This window comes from Coniophora puteana, assembly GCF_000271625.1.
Source record: "Coniophora puteana RWD-64-598 SS2 unplaced genomic scaffold CONPUscaffold_2, whole genome shotgun sequence".
Lineage (NCBI taxonomy): Eukaryota > Fungi > Basidiomycota > Agaricomycetes > Boletales > Coniophoraceae > Coniophora > Coniophora puteana.
Genome location: NW_006913054.1, coordinates 413,031 through 430,523, shown reverse-complemented (window position 1 = coordinate 430,523; position 17,493 = coordinate 413,031). Strand labels below are relative to the sequence as shown.

At 53.2% G+C, this 17,493-nt stretch overlaps 5 protein-coding genes across 5 annotated transcripts; 2 read left to right on the top strand and 3 right to left on the bottom strand.

Annotated features, from left to right (window-relative positions):
• Positions 1-157: 157 nt before the first annotated feature.
• On the bottom strand, positions 158-977 carry CONPUDRAFT_162082 (uncharacterized protein). The gene is made up of 3 exons (XM_007766250.1): positions 729-977; positions 280-663; positions 158-224 (listed from the first exon to the last, which is right to left on the bottom strand). The coding sequence occupies exons 1-3, from the start codon at positions 898-900 to the stop codon at positions 199-201; spliced, it is 582 nt and encodes a 193-aa protein (XP_007764440.1). The 5' UTR covers positions 901-977; the 3' UTR covers positions 158-198.
• Positions 978-1,970: 993 nt separating this feature from the next.
• On the bottom strand, positions 1,971-3,396 carry CONPUDRAFT_162081 (uncharacterized protein; the record flags this gene model as incomplete). Its single annotated transcript, XM_007766249.1, has 1 exon — positions 1,971-3,396. The coding sequence occupies exon 1, from the start codon at positions 3,264-3,266 to the stop codon at positions 1,971-1,973; it is 1,296 nt and encodes a 431-aa protein (XP_007764439.1). The 5' UTR covers positions 3,267-3,396.
• A 3,439-nt stretch (positions 3,397-6,835) lies between these two features.
• On the top strand, positions 6,836-9,408 carry CONPUDRAFT_79543 (uncharacterized protein). Its single transcript, XM_007766046.1, has 2 exons — positions 6,836-8,879; positions 8,938-9,408. Exons 1-2 carry the CDS (start codon positions 7,316-7,318, stop codon positions 9,108-9,110), a joined length of 1,737 nt encoding a protein of 578 aa, XP_007764236.1. The 5' UTR covers positions 6,836-7,315; the 3' UTR covers positions 9,111-9,408.
• Positions 9,409-9,724: 316 nt separating this feature from the next.
• On the top strand, positions 9,725-15,674 carry CONPUDRAFT_162079 (uncharacterized protein). The gene is made up of 4 exons (XM_007766248.1): positions 9,725-9,815; positions 9,869-10,769; positions 12,407-12,786; positions 14,626-15,674. The coding sequence occupies exons 1-4, from the start codon at positions 9,756-9,758 to the stop codon at positions 15,583-15,585; spliced, it is 2,301 nt and encodes a 766-aa protein (XP_007764438.1). The 5' UTR covers positions 9,725-9,755; the 3' UTR covers positions 15,586-15,674.
• On the bottom strand, positions 15,644-16,869 carry CONPUDRAFT_162078 (uncharacterized protein). The gene is made up of 4 exons (XM_007766247.1): positions 16,433-16,869; positions 16,283-16,370; positions 16,057-16,233; positions 15,644-15,998 (listed from the first exon to the last, which is right to left on the bottom strand). The coding sequence occupies exons 1-4, from the start codon at positions 16,826-16,828 to the stop codon at positions 15,706-15,708; spliced, it is 954 nt and encodes a 317-aa protein (XP_007764437.1). The 5' UTR covers positions 16,829-16,869; the 3' UTR covers positions 15,644-15,705.
• Between the last annotated feature and the right edge of the window lie 624 nt (positions 16,870-17,493).

Sequence of the window (17,493 nt, the reverse complement as noted above, 5' to 3'; positions counted from 1 at the left end):
CAGATGGCTCTTCGGCAGTGTGACTTGAGTGCCACTAAATGTAGTTCAAAGGATACACTAGGGAGGTATGGATGGTCCTACTATTTCCCCAAGATCGTACTTCATCACCCTAATCGGACTCCGAGTCATAACCCCATCTCCCGGAAGGCATCTCCCTCTTCCATATCTCCAGGTCATGTTTGCACCCTGGGCACCGCCCTACCAGCCCGTGGTAGCCTCGGCCACTATGCCTAGTGTGAGTGCAGCATGACTCGCACAACTTCTTTCCGCATACGTCACACGACCCTACCAGGCGCACCTCGTCCTCAACATATGGGACTTCTTCGAATTCGTCTTCATCGATGTCTTCCTCCTCGCTATCGTCTTCATCGTTGCCTTCGCCTTCATCGTTACCTTCAGCTTCATCGTTACCTTCAGCTTCATCGCCTACCTCTCCTTCATATACCTCTTGTTCGCCGCCCATTGAGATCTCTTCCTTGGTTTTGACCATGGTGCCAAGTCCATCCTCGCTCACATTGCTGCCGCTCCCAACCTTTTCATCCACGCCATCGTCATTCTCGCTCGCCCCTTGATGCGTATCCTCCCAGCCCTCTCCAAATTCGTCGCCATCGGCCCCATATTTTCCAGGCTCAACTTCGATGCAATCATTGCAGAGACGTGTCCCTGCGCACCTCGTGCATCGCATTGCACCTCCGCACCAAGAGCTCCCACACGACGTTTTCGCACACCTCGGGCAGCTCGAAAAGTGTGATTCCCAAATATCCGGATCATCTGCGCAGATCCCACAAAGCCACTTCTGCTCGCATTCGCAATCCGATTCGCGCACATGCCCCAGCGAATCTTGCGCGCAGTCTCGGCAAACCAGTGACGCTGAGACAGAGCGCTTGTACCCTGACCCATGCGCCCTGGACCAGCACCCCTCCTCGTGGCATAGTTTCATGCTCTTCTCCTGAAGTTGAGGCGTGTTGAGAAAGCAGTTGTTACACGCGAGCGGCTTCGGCATGTGTACCCTGCACCCGTCGCCCTCCGGACGTCCAGAGCACCAGAGGAGATCACGAGAGCAGCATATGAGCTCGCATTCGGGACAGATGGAGAGAGATTGGGGTGAGGGTGAGTAGCGCGAGTCGTCCAGACACGATTGACAGCACATGGACTCTGGATGGAAGGTGCAGTGCACTATTGTATGCCCTTTGTCCCGAGAGCCGGCGGTGGGGCATTCGTCAGCGTTGCAGCTTGGTACCTCGCAGATTGGGCATCGGATCATAGTCGTCGCGCACGAAATGCATACGTTGATTTCTTTCTTCGTGGTCATTGGAGAGAAGAGTGCCAGTGAGAGTATCAGATTATCTTGAGCAGCTGCTGGTTGTGGGAGTCGATTGTCTCTGCCACGGGACAGGGCTGGCACTGTTATAACATTCTCACGGTCCCTTGCATCGGTGTGGTGAGCTCCAAAGCTTGCTCTAAACTACCCAATCCACCAAAGGGAGGTTGTCTCACGGGGTACGGTCCATGAATCATCATTATCGATAAGGAGTTGAGAAGATGAGTGTGAGTTTTCTATCAGGCCCCTTTAAGCTCAAGTCATCTTATTTCGCTGTAAACAGAAAGACAGCCTATGGTACATACAACAGCGCCACAAAACACTACTTGACTTCTAACTGAAACTACCATAGTATTATAATACGTCAAGTTAAGGTCTGCCTCCTTAGTTGTCCAGATAATCTCAAGCCACGTCTACATATGTATCGTGCACGCATATGTTCGATAGTAGATATTGTTTCTTCTGGAGCAGCAGCGAAAGTAGGTTCGTCCATTTCTCTTTTCACTGTTACAAAGTCCTTGACTTTCGATACTTAAGTGGGGATATTCACTGCCACATTACAGTCTGAAAACGCTTGGTTGTAAATAGATACGCACGTATCATCAACAGTACAACGCAAGTTCTATTACTTATTCTCAGCACTTGTGTTCTATGCACGCGGTGTCGGAGCCCACCGCACTACACTCAAAAAGTCACGCAGCTGTGCCACATACGGCTCAGGCGCGATGCAGCCCTTCTCTATCAGAACAGTGAGGGGATTGATACCACTTTGTGCACGCGATTTGGCCAGTTCTATAAGCCTTGAGGAAGGCAGATGCGGTGCAGGCCCCCGTCGACGGTCGATACCAATCACTACCGTGCGGAGTTTGGAGAGGAACGGATGGGCACCGGATAGAGAGTTTGATTGGAGAGCCAGTGCGCTGAATAGGCTTCGAAGGTTGTACGTTGAAAGGCGCGTCATAATGGTGATCAGCTGAGGTGTGTGGTCCAGCAGATTCTTCCATATCATTACATCTTCGACAGCTGCGTCAGTCATGATAAGAGAAAGATGCGTGACGCATTCTAGGGGCAGCTGCGCGCAGAGTGGAACAACGCGTTTTCGAAAATGGCTGAGTTCACCGGAGCTGGAGAATGTAGCGTTCAGGCGGCACGGCCACGACGATGCCACACTGCAAAAAGCGGTGGTGTCTTCGCTATCAGTCTCCCCTTTCCTATTCAAAAGAAGCCTGAATGACATAGAATCGAGCCATTCGATAGAAAAGTGGGTAGAGGATGTGTCAATGGTTCTGTCAAAGATGCAAGGCGGTAAAATGGGAAGAGTGGTCCCAGTCAACCTAGTCTGTAGTTCCACCAAGGCGTCTGCAGGGAAATGTACGCGGGATATAAAATCTGCGTATTGATCAAACCGGGCTTGAGAGATTTTGAGCGTCTGAAGACGAGCGAACGTGACCTCGTGAGCCCTGCCGGTGTCCCACGATGGAGGGGCCCTCCCAAACGCCAACAAGCTGTCGATAAGCTCTAGGTGTTCGAGCAAGGGGAGACTTTTCAACGAGTCTAAGAGTTTCCAAGGTGCGTAGCCCGACGGATACGCTTTATCGAGCGTGAGGTGGGTAATAGGGGGGAACGATGCACGAGTGGGCAGCTGGCAATATCGCAGATGCGCCTGACAGAGCACGGGCATGTGCTCAAGAAAAGGGCGTGATATAGAGAGAGTATCATCCTCGATCATTGACCGGAGATAAATACTCAAATACCGGAGAGCAGGCGCCGCCACAGAGTCAAAGGCAATGCTAACGTACGGGAAATCTTGCGAGTTGATCACTAGAGAGAGAACCTGAACCCGGTGAAGAACTGAGGTGACTGTCGTCCATTTATGCCCGAAAGTGTCAGTGAACATGTCGTCGTAGATGAATGTAAGCGGCAGAATTCTCGATCTACTGATCATCAGGTCTATGACCCGTGCTGTTGTTTCATGATCTGCGTTGATTGTTGCCCAAAGGTGGGGATGTGCTATAGATAGAACCCTCCAAATGGAACAGACATGCGTGAGGTGAACGCAGTCCGTGGCTTTGACGTCTCTGTCGGTTGTGTAATGGGCAAAGATTTCGAGTAAAAGCTCGGGGGCAAGCTTTTTAATGCACACGGATACATGCTGAGGCTGTGGAGGACTCGAAGAGCCCGTACTGATGACACTAGCTTCATGGGAGGTTGACATGATACTGACTAACGCAATGGTCGTTGATCGGCTAGTCATTTAGCATCGACAAGCCTAGTGTGAGGTTTTTTGCTCACGGATTCAAGGGGAAGAGGGCTATTTGAACTGCTGAAGTGTACTCTGCCACTTTCTACGTCCGTGTCAAGAGGTATGCTTTCTGCAAAAAGCACTTGAGGGAGCTCACCGTGTGTGAGCTCTCGAGTTGTCTCTCGGCGAAGGTGTTGGTCCTCGCGCGCGCCGAAACTTGCAATGGTTCCCATGCGTGGACATCTACGTTTGGTTCTTCTCATCAAATGTCGCAGGGCATTGTTTGTGTCGTGGCCACGGCAGTAAGCTTTTCCAAGTCCGTCGAGCGGAGCTTCAAACACGTGGTCAACAGAGAATGCGATTTCTGGTGAGCTTTGAGCTCAAACAATAAGACGTCGGGCTGGATTCAGGCAACCTTCCCCTAGCGCAACCCATAGTTGAAAAAGGCCCCGCATATCTCTCGTTAACTGAGCGAGTAGTGACAAACCATCGTGGCTGGGTAATTTGGTTCGTGCTTGTGTCTGAATCGCCTCAAACGTCGGTACTCACGCACAGGTACTGCAGCCGATTATCATGGTTGTCAACTGGTTAGATGCTCGTCAACGCCGGACACAGTACTCCCAAGTTGACGGTGAAATCGCCGCGCATTACAGTGCAATCCGGAAACTTCGTACCCGTCGTAATGCTCTTGCCCCGATCTGCTGTCTCCCTCCCGAGCTGCTCGGCAAGATCTTCGTCTATGTCTCTCCAATGTTCCGGAGGGAGAGAAAGGATGTATGTAACATCAACGTTGTCTGCAGTCATTGGCGAGATGTAGCTCTGGAGACTCCACAGCTCTGGTCGACCATCAGCATTAACCTACGCCAGCAGCACCCTCGGATGGACTTCATCCGGCTGATGTTCCAGCGATCTAAGCAGACGCCTCTTACAGTCACGGTGTCAGAAGGCTTGGAGAACGCGGACAAGGAGGTGGAGTACTACCAAAAATTTCTCGGAGAGCTCTCTCAGCATATCCATCACATGTACAAGCTCACCCTGCCCTTCCTCATTGCCGACCCTCTCTTTGTTGTCAAACACCTCATAGGCGATGCCCCTATCCTGGAACATCTTCATCTCTCCCCAAAAGACTTCTACTCAGATAATAGGAGACAGACAAAGTTAATAGCGTTTCCGGAGGACACGCTGATTTCGGCGCCCAAGCTAAAGAGTCTCCATCTCTGGGGCGGCGTACCGAGTTGGCATTCGCCGATGTTCAGAGGGCTAACGCATCTTGACCTCGGGCCGACGCTTAACCTGTCTCCTACCCCCGATGAGATGTGGAGCATCCTGAGAGCATCTCCAACTCTGGAGTACATCTCCTTGAGTGGCGTCTTGTCACGTCTACCGACGGCACCCCCTTCTTCCTGGGATGCGGGTACGACTATTGACCTTCCCAATGCGCAACAGGTTGACCTGCAGATTGTCACCTTTGCTCAGTATGCACACTTCTTCGCACGCGTGCGCATTCCCTCGAGTGCATTTGTTCTCCTCAACATACAAGACCCGTACCCTCGACAAGGTCTTCCCGACGACCTGCCTTTGCTTCCTCCGGCATTTTTTACTGATTGTAGTGCGGATAACGGCGAAGATTTCACCCTTGAGATTGACCTTCATCACGACATGTACTGTAACGTGTTTGAAGGGCGCCGTTTGCTAGGTCACCCTGAACGCTGTTTGCATGGAAATGGTACTGTCGGAGGCTATTGCGGAGGTTGCCTTACCGCTCATTTCAGCGGCCTCGCAAATGTCGGGGAGACAATTGTCCCACTCAGCTTCATCAACCATGGGGTGCCTCTTACATCTATATGCACCCTTTGGATCACTCTAGATGATGGCTGGTACAGGCAAGAAGTACCCTGGCGCGACATTCTCTCTGCCCTTCCGAATCTTCGCCAAACGTCGTACCTCACCTTTGGGATGAAGTCTTACCCCGCATTTATCCATGCTTTGTCGCCCACCAACGGGTACATTCCAGTGACCCACCTCAAGTCTATTGAGATGGGTCGCACCGACGAATTTTACGAGGACGAATACAGGGACATAGAGGTACCGGACATTGCGGATGTGTTTGAGAAACGCGCAGAGGCTGGCGCAAGGCTTGGCAGGTTTAGTTTAAGATACGTGTCGATCAGCGGGTCTATGCTAAGAAGGTTGAAGCGGGTTATTGACCAGGTATATTAGCAATACTTTGTAGCAGCAACTGCGATGTACTGCAAAACACAATGCGCCTCTCTTTGGCTAATCCATCATCGCGTAATGCAAGCGGCCATTACCGCAACCCATCAAAGGCTTCTGGCAGCCAGAACTGTGCACCAATTTGTCAGTTCATCTGGTAGAAAGTAGGAAGGGGTTGGCGAGAAGGGGGATTGTATGCTTGAAGCTTTGACGAGTAGCGAGGAGTGAAAAAGACGACGATAGCAGACTAACCAAGCTGCCCTTCCTCGTTTGAGATTCCTGGGCTAGCATATTTCACTCTGATACTGTTTCTTTGAAATCCATGATTTGATCAAGACAAGCCGTGGCGTAACAAGGAAAGCTACCTTGATAGGCACGGTATCAAGGCATGAGCTCACATCAAACGATTTCTGGGACGATCTCAAACATCCCGACCGGGAAGGTACAGGAAACGATGAGCCTGAAGAGTGTAACACTGATCATGATCGCTCACGATTGTCATTCTCGACTTCCCCTTCGACTCCTTCGTCAGTAAGGGGCGCTAGTGGTACATGCGACGGCGTCGACGGCGATCGATGATGAACGTTCTGAACAATTGATGCATCGATGAGCTTCTTGTAAAATGAATTGCGCAGTAACGTTTCCCTGGAGACATCCGTTTCATTGTTCGGGAGCCTCGTTCATTCAGTTTGGAGCGTTGTCGGTGACTCCAAAACCAACAAAAGTAGAAGCCCAAGTAGAGTGCTCCCCAGAAGAGAAGAGAAGAGAAGAGTCGGTGAGGCACATGAGTGGATGACATTGACAAGCAAGAGAAGCGACCCTGGGGAGAGTGATGGTCCACGTTGAAGGTCGCCCCGGTTCTAGTGTAGCCTACCCCGGCGCTAGGTGGGATGACAATTGAAGTTGACAACCGAGAGCCCGGACATCGAGCACCGCTGTTTTTAAAGTTTTCGTCCTTGGACTGGACCTTGTTCGAGTCGTCCATCTCGACACCACTGGCATCTTTTCCTTGCCAGCTTGGACGAACAAGCTCGATAGTCGCTCCTTTCTTTCCGTTCACCACTGCGCGTCGCGTCAGAATTGCCGTCGGCACTTTATTACCACGCGTCCTGCTCCCGTCCGATCTCCAATTTCTCCGCTCCCGTCTGTCGTCTGCCCATCCATCCACCATCTCACCACCGCGTTTACCGTCCAGTCCCGGTTCTCGCTCGACGTTCCTTTGATATCATTCTCCCTCTCTGATAGCTCCCAATGTGAGTGCCACTCGATCCGCCGTCGCCCCGCGTCTAGGGTTGTTCGGTTCAACCCGTTAAATTTGATTTCGCAGGGCTTCCTCCTCACGAGACGGCCAGACCCCGCCCACCAACCTCAAGGAACGGATTGCCCAGCTCCAACAACGCAATGCCTCTCCTCCAGGCCTGTCCTCACCACCGAACGAAAAGGCGGGCGCCGCACCACCGGGCGCGGGCAGCCTCCGCGACAGGATAGCCAGGTTCGAGAAGAAGGGGAGCGTCCCCGTCCCGCGCGGCAGCTTCGCCATGGGCGCACCGCCGGTGGAGAACGGGTCTAAGAAGACGGGAGAGCTGTATGCGAACCGCATCCAGGGACTAGGCAAGCCGTCGAGCAGGCCGACGTCCCCCGAGTTGCTCGACGGTCAGCCTAAACAGCGCTCCTCGTCCAGCTTTGCTGCTGTCGGCGAGGAACCTCGGGATGGCACGGTCTCCCCCCCTCCCAAGGCTGCGTCCACCACTCCTTCACGCAGCAACTCGCTAATCCCCCCAGTCGACCTTGCCACTATGCGGTCGGTCAGCTCGCCGGACATTCCTCAGGCGCGCGATTTAACCCTTGACCCTGGTGCCGCGAAGGTTTCCTCACCACCCCCTGCCGCGGAGTCTGACGGTTCACCAGCCGCGGCCGATGTGCCCAGTACCCCCGTGGGCGCATCATCGGGTGATGCGCCCACAGTTGTGCTTGCCGAGGAGCCACAAGAAACATCCTCTGAGCCCACCAAGGCTTCATCGGAGTCAACCCCTACTACTGCTGCAGCATCTCTGCCAGCCAAGGTCCCAACTCCGGCTCCAGCTGCCGCTCCCGTCGCGCCGACGCTCGCCCCAATCACTAAGCCCATTACCTCGGTCTCGCCAGCGCCTCCGTCCCCCATCCCCGAGCTCGTGAAGCCGCCTTCAGGCCCTTCGCAGACAGTAGTCAGGAATGTGACTCGCACCACCTCTCCGCCTGCCCAGTTCTCCGCCGTCGTACACAGAAAGGTTGCCGAGCCTACTCCTCCCCCCAGTTCCACGACTACCTCGACTCTGCAGTCCCAGATCGTCACTCCGAAAGCCCAGCGCGCGAGGGTCCCCGTCACGGTCGAGACGCCCTCCAGCCCAGCCGTTGAGCTCGCAGCGCTGCTTGAGAACGCGTTCCTGCTCGAGGCAAGGCTGGGCGAACCCGGGAGCTCGTCGGACAGCCAGTCGCTCAAGACTCCCACGGCGGACTCGTTCCCCGCCGGCGCGGGCCTGCCGCCACCCCCGAGGATCGCCGAGCCTGATCTCATGTCCACGCCCACGCCTAAAGCGCCGGGTGCAAGTGTAGGTGCAGGTGCAGGTGCAGGTGCGAGCGAAGGAGAAGAGAAAGCGCTCTCGCCCAAGCAGTCCATCGGGAGCTTTTCAGAGCGCTCGATCCCGTCCATCCGCGAGCCCGCGATCGACCAGGATATCCCCGAGGAGGGCGAGCCTGACTTTGGCGCCCAGAGCATCCGCAGCTACGGCGGCAGCGTTGTCAGCGGCGGCAATGGGGCCGGAGACGCGAGCGAGCGCGCGAGCGTGCGTTCCAAGGGCTCCACGACGCGCCACTACTTCAGCAGCCTGCGGCGGATCGCGTCGGGCGCCAGTGGGAGCTCGCGCCGCTCGTCGACGTACAACGGCGCGCGGGACAGCATGTCGTTCTCGTCCGAGGACTCGGGCGTCGTGGTTACCCCGCCGTCGGACGGCGCCGCGGTGCAGCAGTGGCCTACGGCGAGGAAGGGGAGTGTTGGCCGGTCGTCGTCGTTTGCGGATAAGCTGTTCAACAGGAGCAAGGGCCGGTCGAACCAGTCGGGCGCGGGTGAGTTCCTTTCTGTTTCCCTCTGTCATACGTCTCTGAGTTTGACCGGGCTTGATAGACAACCAATCTGTGCACTCGTACGGTTCCTCTCTCACCCCCAGCCTCTCGTCCAAGAGCGCTCGGGGCAAGTCCGCCCACGGTAAAGCCGCGACTGACTCTGAGGCCGTTCGTTCTTCCAAGTTCGACCTGGACGCGTTCCCATCTGTGCCGGGTTCGAGCAAGAACGCGTGAGCTCGTCAGCCGACGCGCATATCTATTGGTTTTTTTCTTAGTTGGCAGTCTACCCTTGTCTTTTTTTTTCACGATAAATGTTAATGTGCATACCTACACGCCCGCCTGCTTACTCTGCTTTGGCTTTGCTGCCCGCCCCTTTCCCTTACTATCCCTTCTCCATTTTCTGCTGCTGTTTCTTGATTTTATGCCCACTGCTACCCCCCGGTGTTCTCGTCCCGAGAATCGTTTGGGATCATCCCACCATACACCATCCATCCACTCGTGGATTTTGCTTTCTGCTATAAATCTCTTCCGCATTCTGGAATATAACAACAGAACCTTATTTTTCGTTTTAGTGGTATCTACTTAATAGGTTAGGTTAGATTAGGCGCATGTGTTCGTGGAAGGAAGGATGGAAGTTTAGGATGGAATATATGCATTCATTTTTGCTTTTCTCACTCGTTGCATACGATAAGTGGTGCAAGGGAGGCGCAAGTTTCAAAGGGCGTAGTTCAGACCAAGTTCAGACGATGGTCTGGCAGCTTGGAAGATGGGTCCGGGCGGTCCGACGGCCATCCGGCGCCTATTGGGCGCTGTCCATGACGTTTGTCATGTGCTGTCATGTGTAGCGCCGTAGTATGAGGTTTGTCCCTAACTACCAACATGTTGGAAAGCGGTCTCGGGAGGCTTTCAAAGCTACATGATTTCAAGGAGAGGATTCAGGTAAGCGCCCTAGCGGAGCCCATTTTTGCAGCAATTAACGACTCTACCCCCAGGTATTCCGTGATCACCTCGTCACCCTAGGTCTCCTGGACGAGGACACACGATCCGAGCTGGTAGACCAAGAAACGGGAACGTGCCACTTTTGTGATGCCAATCTCACCCAATGCCCGTTATGCCGTGCCGTGACATGCCCGAGCTCCAGCTCGAGCTGCCCTGTCTCGCAGGTCGCGCCGGGACCGATGGTGCGATGCGTGTATCACCCTACGACACGGTGCTGCAGCTCGTGTCTGCACCGTCGTGACTCTGGAAGTTCTACTTCTGCGGGACCGTCATCTTGGCCTTCATCTTCCCCCACCGTTACATCCCCTTCTTCTTCCCCGGTTCGTGGCACGGTCGCAGGCGGACCGCCGTCACGCCAATCTCTGTCGACGTGCCCAGAATGCCACAGTGTCTGCTGTGCGACAGACATGATGTGGTGCATCGGCCATCCAGGCGCGGCCGGTCACGCGAACCCGAGACCGGCAGCGTGCGGGATGTGCTATGCGAGGAAGCCGGACGTGCGGGAGCGCGTCAGGCTCTGCGTGAACGACGGGTGCTGGTCGAACGAGGACAGGTACCGCAAGGCGGTCGCGGCGCTGTGCGTCTGCGCGGACTGCGCGCACGCAGGCCCAGGCTCGGCGGAGTCAACGTCGAATGTCGGCCCATGCGAGTGCGTGTGTGGGCGGACGTGGCTCTGCGGGACGTGTTCGGACGATCCCGATGTCTGGGCGGGGCACTTCTCGACGTGTCCGAGGTGCAAGCAGCTGACGTGTCTAGTTCACAAGGCGTGTGGAGGCGCGGTCCCCTGCGAGGGCTGTCGGAGACCAAGGCTGTGCGACGATTGTATCGAGGTTGAGGCGGACGATGAAAGCGAGGTGAGGGGAAGCAGTGATGAAGCTCCAGCGCGGATGACGGGTGTGTGCGAAGGCTGCAACGTGAAGATGTGTGACTCGTGCGCAAATCGGACGAGGAATAAAGGGAACAGTGGATGGGTTAGTCAAGTGGGTCGCTGTCCTGAGTGCCAAGAAGCTATCGACCGGTCGAACATGGGCGGATGCTTGGCATCGCATGATGAGGGGATAATAAAAGCGCGGCGTTTTCTGTTTTGATGTGTGCTACTACATACTAACTAGTTGGAGTGTAATGCATTTGTTCGTTGTACAAATAGTTACTAAATCATATTTGACAGACCCTCTTAACAACACGCTTCAACCTTTCTACAGTAGACTCGTTGGCAGAAACATATCTCAAGTTGAGTCAACAAGTCTTGGACCCACCTCCGCGCGTCTTTCAAAGACATCGACCATGTCCGATATCTCTATGTCATCACGCTCGTCTCCGTGGCACTCGCTTTTATGACCTATCTCAATTGACTTGAGGTGGGGCACGGAAGTATGCCCATTGGTCGGGATGAGAGCATGTATAAATGCGGCGAGAGGCGGAGCCCCAACGACAATATACAAGATTTTGCGAAGGTTTGGAAGAGCTGAGAGGATATCATGCCAGGGAGCTTCTTGTTCGTACCAGCGGTCATCCAGGGTAATCCAAAGATGGCGAATAGATGTGAGAGGTGTCCCGAAACAGAGGAAGCTGGCAGGGAAGAGTGCTCCCCCAATATGGATGAGGCCGTCAAAGCGGGCGGTAAGGCACCCTCCGCAATGAAAGCTATTCCCGAGTCTGCAACGTTCAGGATGACCCCGTGAATAGGAATACTCAAACACCTTGCAAAAAAAGTCATGACGGAAGCTAATTTCAAGGACGAGATCTCCGGAGTGCCGCTCTGCGCAATAAGCAGCGAGAATTTCTGGGGAGAGCAGGGGCAGAGCGTCTTCTTGAGGGTATGGACCATGCATGTCGAGAAAAAGAAAGGCATGCGAAGGAACACGCACGTGTGCGAAAAAGTGCGCGTACTGCACAAATGTGACATTTGGTAGCTCAATGTGACGTACACTGAGGAGGTTGATATCTGTACCGACGTTCCAGGAAGATGGAGGTGACGTCGGGAGACGTGATAGAGTACCACGCAAGGAGATATGTTCAAGTCCGGGCGATTCTTTCAATATATTCCACATCTCTTCGGAAGTTGGTGATAAGTTGAACATTTTTCCAAGGTGAAGACGCGTTAGCCCTCTGAACATTGACGAATGCCAGGGTGGTACGATGCCGCTGATCTTGAGACTGCTCAGATTGATAGCCCCGCCTAGCATTTCCTCTGGAAAGCGATCAATCCAACCTGGTCCCCATGGTTCGTGGGATGGTATATGGGGAAGAGATGAAGCTGTTTAAGCATAGGGGCGTCACAGAGGAGATGGTCGGAAACCGAGAGAGAGTCGATGATGGGGAAGGACAGAGTGAGCTCGTACGTGTGATGGACATGCTGAGAGAATTCTTTGAGAAACATCTGGTAATACCCTGCCTTCATGATGTCTCCGTTATACGGGCTCTCTGTCACCGTGACTGTGAGTGGCACTTGCTTAGATCGCTGGAACATTAACCGGATGAAGTCCATCCGAGGCTACTGCTGGGGCAGGTTGATGCCAATTGTCGACCAGATCTGTGCGGTTCCAAGAGCTACATCTCTCCAGTGACGGCAGACGATGTTGAGGTGACATATGTCTTTTCTGGCCTTCTGGACACTTGGAGAGACGTAGACAAAGATCTTGCCGAGCACCTCGGGAGGGAGACAGCAGATCGGGGCAAGGTTATTGCGGCGGGTGCGGAGTTTCTGTATGGCGTTGCAATGCTCACGGATTTTATCGTCGATCTGGGAGTATTGAAGTTGGCGTTGACCAGCATTCAACCAATTGACAACCATGACGATCGACTGGATGTCACTATGCGCGTGAGTAACGACGAGGTTGCAGATGACGCAAGCTACGACGAAGGTACCCAGCTATGGTGCGTCGTCACTATGTTCCCTCAATCAGAGATCGTAAGAGTCATCGAAGAGCTTTGACAAGTATGGACTACACTAGAGGAGGTTGCCTGAACCCAGCTCCTGGCCTTGGCGATGTGTGGTTGGAACCTAGGACCACATTTTTAAACTCCGCCAGGCTGACTTGGAAAAGTTCAGCTGTAGGGCTTTGAGCTACATGAGTGTTCGCCTCGTCCATAACATGCGAACAACCTACACGTTCGAAAGACAGCCTGAGGTAGGCAGGTACGACTGGAATGGGCGGTAAGGTTTAGATTTGTGATGTCTAACATGAGGCTTTCTAGGCGTTCACGTTTCCGACTAGAAGCGGTGCCTGTCATTCATTGATGTCACGGTGTCGCTCCGCCACGAAATCAAAACATGTTTTTAGAAGCTTGCAACGTAAAACAGCCAGGTAAGTTTACAGCTTTCAACATGGGACCTTTTACAAGGTGGTCATAATGATGGAAGTATACCATACTTATCATACCTTTACCACAAAATATCATGGTAGCCTCATCAACCTCAAGGACGGATCAAAAATACATACTTTGGCGACATATCAGGGTTGCATCAGGCTCGAGCGCGAGCTTCCAGGATCTTGTTTCTGAGTGAGTAGGCAGCGTCTAATGAGCGGCGACGCCAATCGCAGTGCCTCTATTGATCGCCGCCTTCCGTGCCTTCTCATTGCGATAATTGCTCAGGTTCCCACTTCGATGCTCCAGGTCATTACGTAGCTTAAGTCAAGCTCCGGAAGCGTGGACCGAGAACGTTGTCAACGGCAATCAGCGCGTTATGTGTAAGATGCACTTGGCAAGAATATACTTGATGATGGTGACGTCGAGGAGGCACTCCGCTTCACCTGCCAAGCTTATCAGCCTTATATGGCGTAGTCAATTTTAGCCACAGCGTATTTAAAGGATCAGGTTATACGCTCAAACCCCTTGCCTTTCCTCCTTCGCCGATGAACTCGGTACATTGCGTGCTTGATCAGGTACGTTTAACATATACAAATAGAATCTGGATTGATAATTTAACCTTTTATACGTGGCTGCTTACACGAACGCGATGGTTTCAATAGGGCATGCACGCTTTGATGTTGAAAATGCCTTCCATCTCGCTCCCGAAGGTATCGGATGACTTCCTTGGCCTTAGTTTGTGGACCATGAGGACAACGTGAGTATTCATCACGGGCTTCACGGATAATTATTTAATAGCCACAGTCACGCCTTAAGGGCCACCATATCAGCTATCCGGGAACAGAAAGCCGTCTCGTCGCTATCCATGCTACCAAATCCTTCTGGTATCTACAGAATCCCTCATGAACTTCTGGCTAGTATCTTCTCGCACTACCGGGCGAACAGCGACGTGAAATCCATCAAAGAATGTTTTCATCTCATGCTCGTCTGCACTTGGTGGCGGGACGTATTCCTCTCGTTCCCTCGCCTTTGGGCGAATATCAATATCAGCCAAAGCACGTTAATTCACGCAGTAGATCTGATGCTCGGTAGATCGGGCACTCTGCCGCTCACAGTCGTCTATGACACTGAACTCGTGAGAAACTTCACAGCTGTCTGTTCGCGAATATCTCGCGAGCATCCTCGTCTTCAAGATTTACACTTGACGCTCCGGACCGGATTATTACGGGAGATCGAGTTGCAAAATTATGTTTCACTCTCGCCATCGCCCTTTCTTCAGTCTCTATCTTTGCGCATCATATCGAGAGACACGAACATTTCCCACTTCCGCCTTGCTCGCTCTTTCTTTGAAGGTTCTCCTGCATTGAGAAAGCTATCGCTTCGCGGGTGTAGAATCTCCTCCGACCCGGGTCTCTTATCTTGTCTCACTCATCTTAAGCTTGACGATTCACACTGCGCCAACGCCCCCACGGTTCCCGAGTTCATCGGCGTCTTGAGGAACACCCCGGAGCTCCAAGTGCTCGAGCTCTACAATGCTCTATCTAGCTCAGGAGTACTGCCTTCCTCGTGGGACCAGGCACCTCTCGTATCCCTTCCAGCTCTCCGAAAGCTCTATATATACGACGGATTTGATCTCTTCGCAGATCTTGTGTCTCAGTTAGACTTCCCTACAGACACATACGTGATGACTCGAACAGGCATCACGGCCTTCCTCGACAGTACCTTTTCCGCGGGTCTATCAGACACATTTCCTCTCGTACCACCTCATATCTTCTGTCCTGTTCAGTCCTCCACATACAGCCTAACAATCTCCATTCATCCACTCACACTCGGACTAACGCTCGAGCACCAAGGGGAAGCAGCGTATGATGATGTGTCGCACCAGGGGAGCCGTCCATGGCCATGTCGATTCGACGGTAACTTCGGATATTTTAGCGATGACGGCGAGGACGATTTGCGCAAATTCATCATCCCACTCTGCATCGCCTTACCTCTCCACCACATTCGAACCCTCCGTCTCGATGTCAAGGCGGTGTTCCCATTAGGCAAAATCCCGTGGCGCGATCTGTTCGCTCATACCACACAGCTACGTGTCCTCGCGACTCAACTTCCTGACACTCACCTCCACCACCTGTTTGGCGCATTGGCGTCGAAGTCATCCTCGACGCCGGCGGCTGTACAACACCTCGATGAGCTTCACATATTGGGCTACCGGGGACGTTCGCGTTTTGGTGGTTTCACTCCCCGCCTAGAGGTTACCGGTTTCCTTGATACGCTCCGAGAACGTGCACAGAATGGACTCTACCTCAAGCGAATCGTGTTGGGCGCTGATACCGACACATCCAATGCATATGTTGATGAGTTACGCAAAGCTGTAGGGGAGGTAGCTTTGTATTGATCTTAGCCTTTGTGTATGTTCATGCGAGTACGATATTGGGATTAAATGGGTAATATGCATGTCATTGTACATTTGGTAGGCGGTTCGCCTCTGCCACATTCATTTTGTCGACATGCATCGTCAAACCGCACTCTGCACAAATTGTTCATCGTGGGCTGCGAGTGCCCTGTCTATCGCACTCTCGACCGAATGCGGAGCCGTCGACGAATTCCATGCGACTCCGCGCGAGACGCGGAGCATCACCATGAGCAATGCAATAATCTGCATCTGACCGAGGATCGAAACCAACATGTACACAGCCGGATTATCAATGGTGTACGTGACCAAAAGCGGGATGGTGGAAAATGTCAGTGGGAGGTAAGACTCGATGAGTATAGAGCCCATAGAAGTGTAGTGCCCCGTATCTGGTGAACCTGGAAAGATCAGCGTAGGGATGAGTAACGGGAGGAGCCGAGCTAAGGAAATCCGCACCCCAATTGGCCTTAAATCGGCGCCTGTAATGGAACAGGCGTCCTGCTATGGTGGCAGTGACGTGTACGTTAAGGCAAAACGAGGAGCATATCATTGCGGTGATGAGGTCTTGTTTAACGCTGGCGCTGCCCCATAACGGGCGGTTGCAAAAGATGATGAAAGAGAGGAAGCCGAAAACTAGACTATCATTGGTTATACGAGCCCTGGGCTATATCTTGGCACACACCTGATATTACCGCGTAGAGGACAACAGGGACGGTTATAAGGTAGCGATAAAAACGTGATGTTGACCAGACCACTTTGAACCGCCAAATCTAATAAGAAGCATGGAACATCAATATCCTACCGAGGCGGTTTATCAGATTTGAACACGCACCATCATCCCATCCGAAAGTATAAGAACCATCCAGTAGGCAGCAGTCGCCACTAATGTAGACCCTCCTGGGATTGGTTCTTGCGCGTATGGGCTTTCGAGGGAGCTTGACGCATGGATAACGTACGTCTCGACTGCAACTCCTGATACTCCGCCAATCATCACGGTTCCCGTAGTCCAGAGTACGCCGATGTACACCAAAAGAAACACGAGGTGCTTCCCCGACCGCGTTTGACGCGTCTGGATGAGAGAATGAGCGCACAGCCCAGCGGTTACCGTCATGAAGCCGTAGAAGGTCCCGCCAACAGTCATTGAGCCGACGATTTGGAGGCTAGCCCCGAGTTTCGCCTTGGCTAGGCTCGAACTCGAACTTTCCGGGGCGCTCGAGGTGGGGTCCATGCCCCAAGGATTGATAACCACAGCGTTGAGGGAGGTTGCCGTGGGGAATCAAGAGAAGAGGCATGAGAAGAAGCATTGTCGGGCGCGAAACACTGGTGGGCGCTAATGAGTATATTTGTACACTTATGGATTGAATTGTCCTCGCTCACCATTTCAACCTGGGGCGGCGCGATGGCTGTGGTTTACGTACAATATACCATTCTGCGCTCCGCCCCTCCGAAGATAATCTGATGGCCATTTTTTCTACAATCATTAACCAACACGGGATTTTGCCCATCGACGCGCTTGTTTAGACGTGAACCAGAGGCAATCCTCAGCGAAACAGAAAGGGCGATGGCTGGAAAGACCGGGGGACTCGCCCATGGTCACGAAGTCGCATAGTTAGTTCCCTAAGGGACCAAATCCCGGAGATTGCAGGCAACTCCGCGAATTTCTAGAGAAGCCCACATAGAGACGCCCAAATTCACGAGGATGGCAATATGACGGCAGCGGCAGAGCCACACTCGCGGAGATGAGTAGATTATGAGCAGGTGGCCGATTGCTGTAGGTCTCGCATGCTATGGGCGCAGGGTTATGTCGCCCGGAGTCCACGCCTCCAGGGAATAGTCATAGTATAAAGCGGCCATTGGAAACTAGACAGCTGAACATAACAATCGTTAAGAACG

What these genes read in the sequence shown, in the direction of transcription:
- CONPUDRAFT_162082 (XM_007766250.1), bottom strand. Translation starts at nt 900, where the DNA reads ATGGGTCAGGGTACAAGCGCTCTGTCTCAGCGTCACTGGTTTGCCGAG. An exon ending in CACTTTTCGAGCTGCCCGAG is followed by an intron (nt 664 to 728) that starts GTGTGCGAAAAC and finishes CGAGGTGCGCAG; the next exon opens with GGACACGTCTCTGCAATGAT. An exon ending in GGTGCGCCTGGTAGGGTCGT is followed by an intron (nt 225 to 279) that starts GTGACGTATGCG and finishes CACTAGGCATAG; the next exon opens with TGGCCGAGGCTACCACGGGC.
- CONPUDRAFT_79543 (XM_007766046.1), top strand. Translation starts at nt 7,316, where the DNA reads ATGGGCGCACCGCCGGTGGAGAACGGGTCTAAGAAGACGGGAGAGCTG. An exon ending in GTCGAACCAGTCGGGCGCGG is followed by an intron (nt 8,880 to 8,937) that starts GTGAGTTCCTTT and finishes CGGGCTTGATAG; the next exon opens with ACAACCAATCTGTGCACTCG.
- CONPUDRAFT_162079 (XM_007766248.1), top strand. Translation starts at nt 9,756, where the DNA reads ATGTTGGAAAGCGGTCTCGGGAGGCTTTCAAAGCTACATGATTTCAAG. An exon ending in ATTTCAAGGAGAGGATTCAG is followed by an intron (nt 9,816 to 9,868) that starts GTAAGCGCCCTA and finishes CTCTACCCCCAG; the next exon opens with GTATTCCGTGATCACCTCGT. An exon ending in AGCTCCAGCGCGGATGACGG is followed by an intron (nt 10,770 to 12,406) that starts GTGTGTGCGAAG and finishes ATTGTCGACCAG; the next exon opens with ATCTGTGCGGTTCCAAGAGC.
- CONPUDRAFT_162078 (XM_007766247.1), bottom strand. Translation starts at nt 16,828, where the DNA reads ATGGACCCCACCTCGAGCGCCCCGGAAAGTTCGAGTTCGAGCCTAGCC. An exon ending in TACTTTCGGATGGGATGATG is followed by an intron (nt 16,371 to 16,432) that starts GTGCGTGTTCAA and finishes GCTTCTTATTAG; the next exon opens with ATTTGGCGGTTCAAAGTGGT. An exon ending in CCTCTACGCGGTAATATCAG is followed by an intron (nt 16,234 to 16,282) that starts GTGTGTGCCAAG and finishes ATGATAGTCTAG; the next exon opens with TTTTCGGCTTCCTCTCTTTC.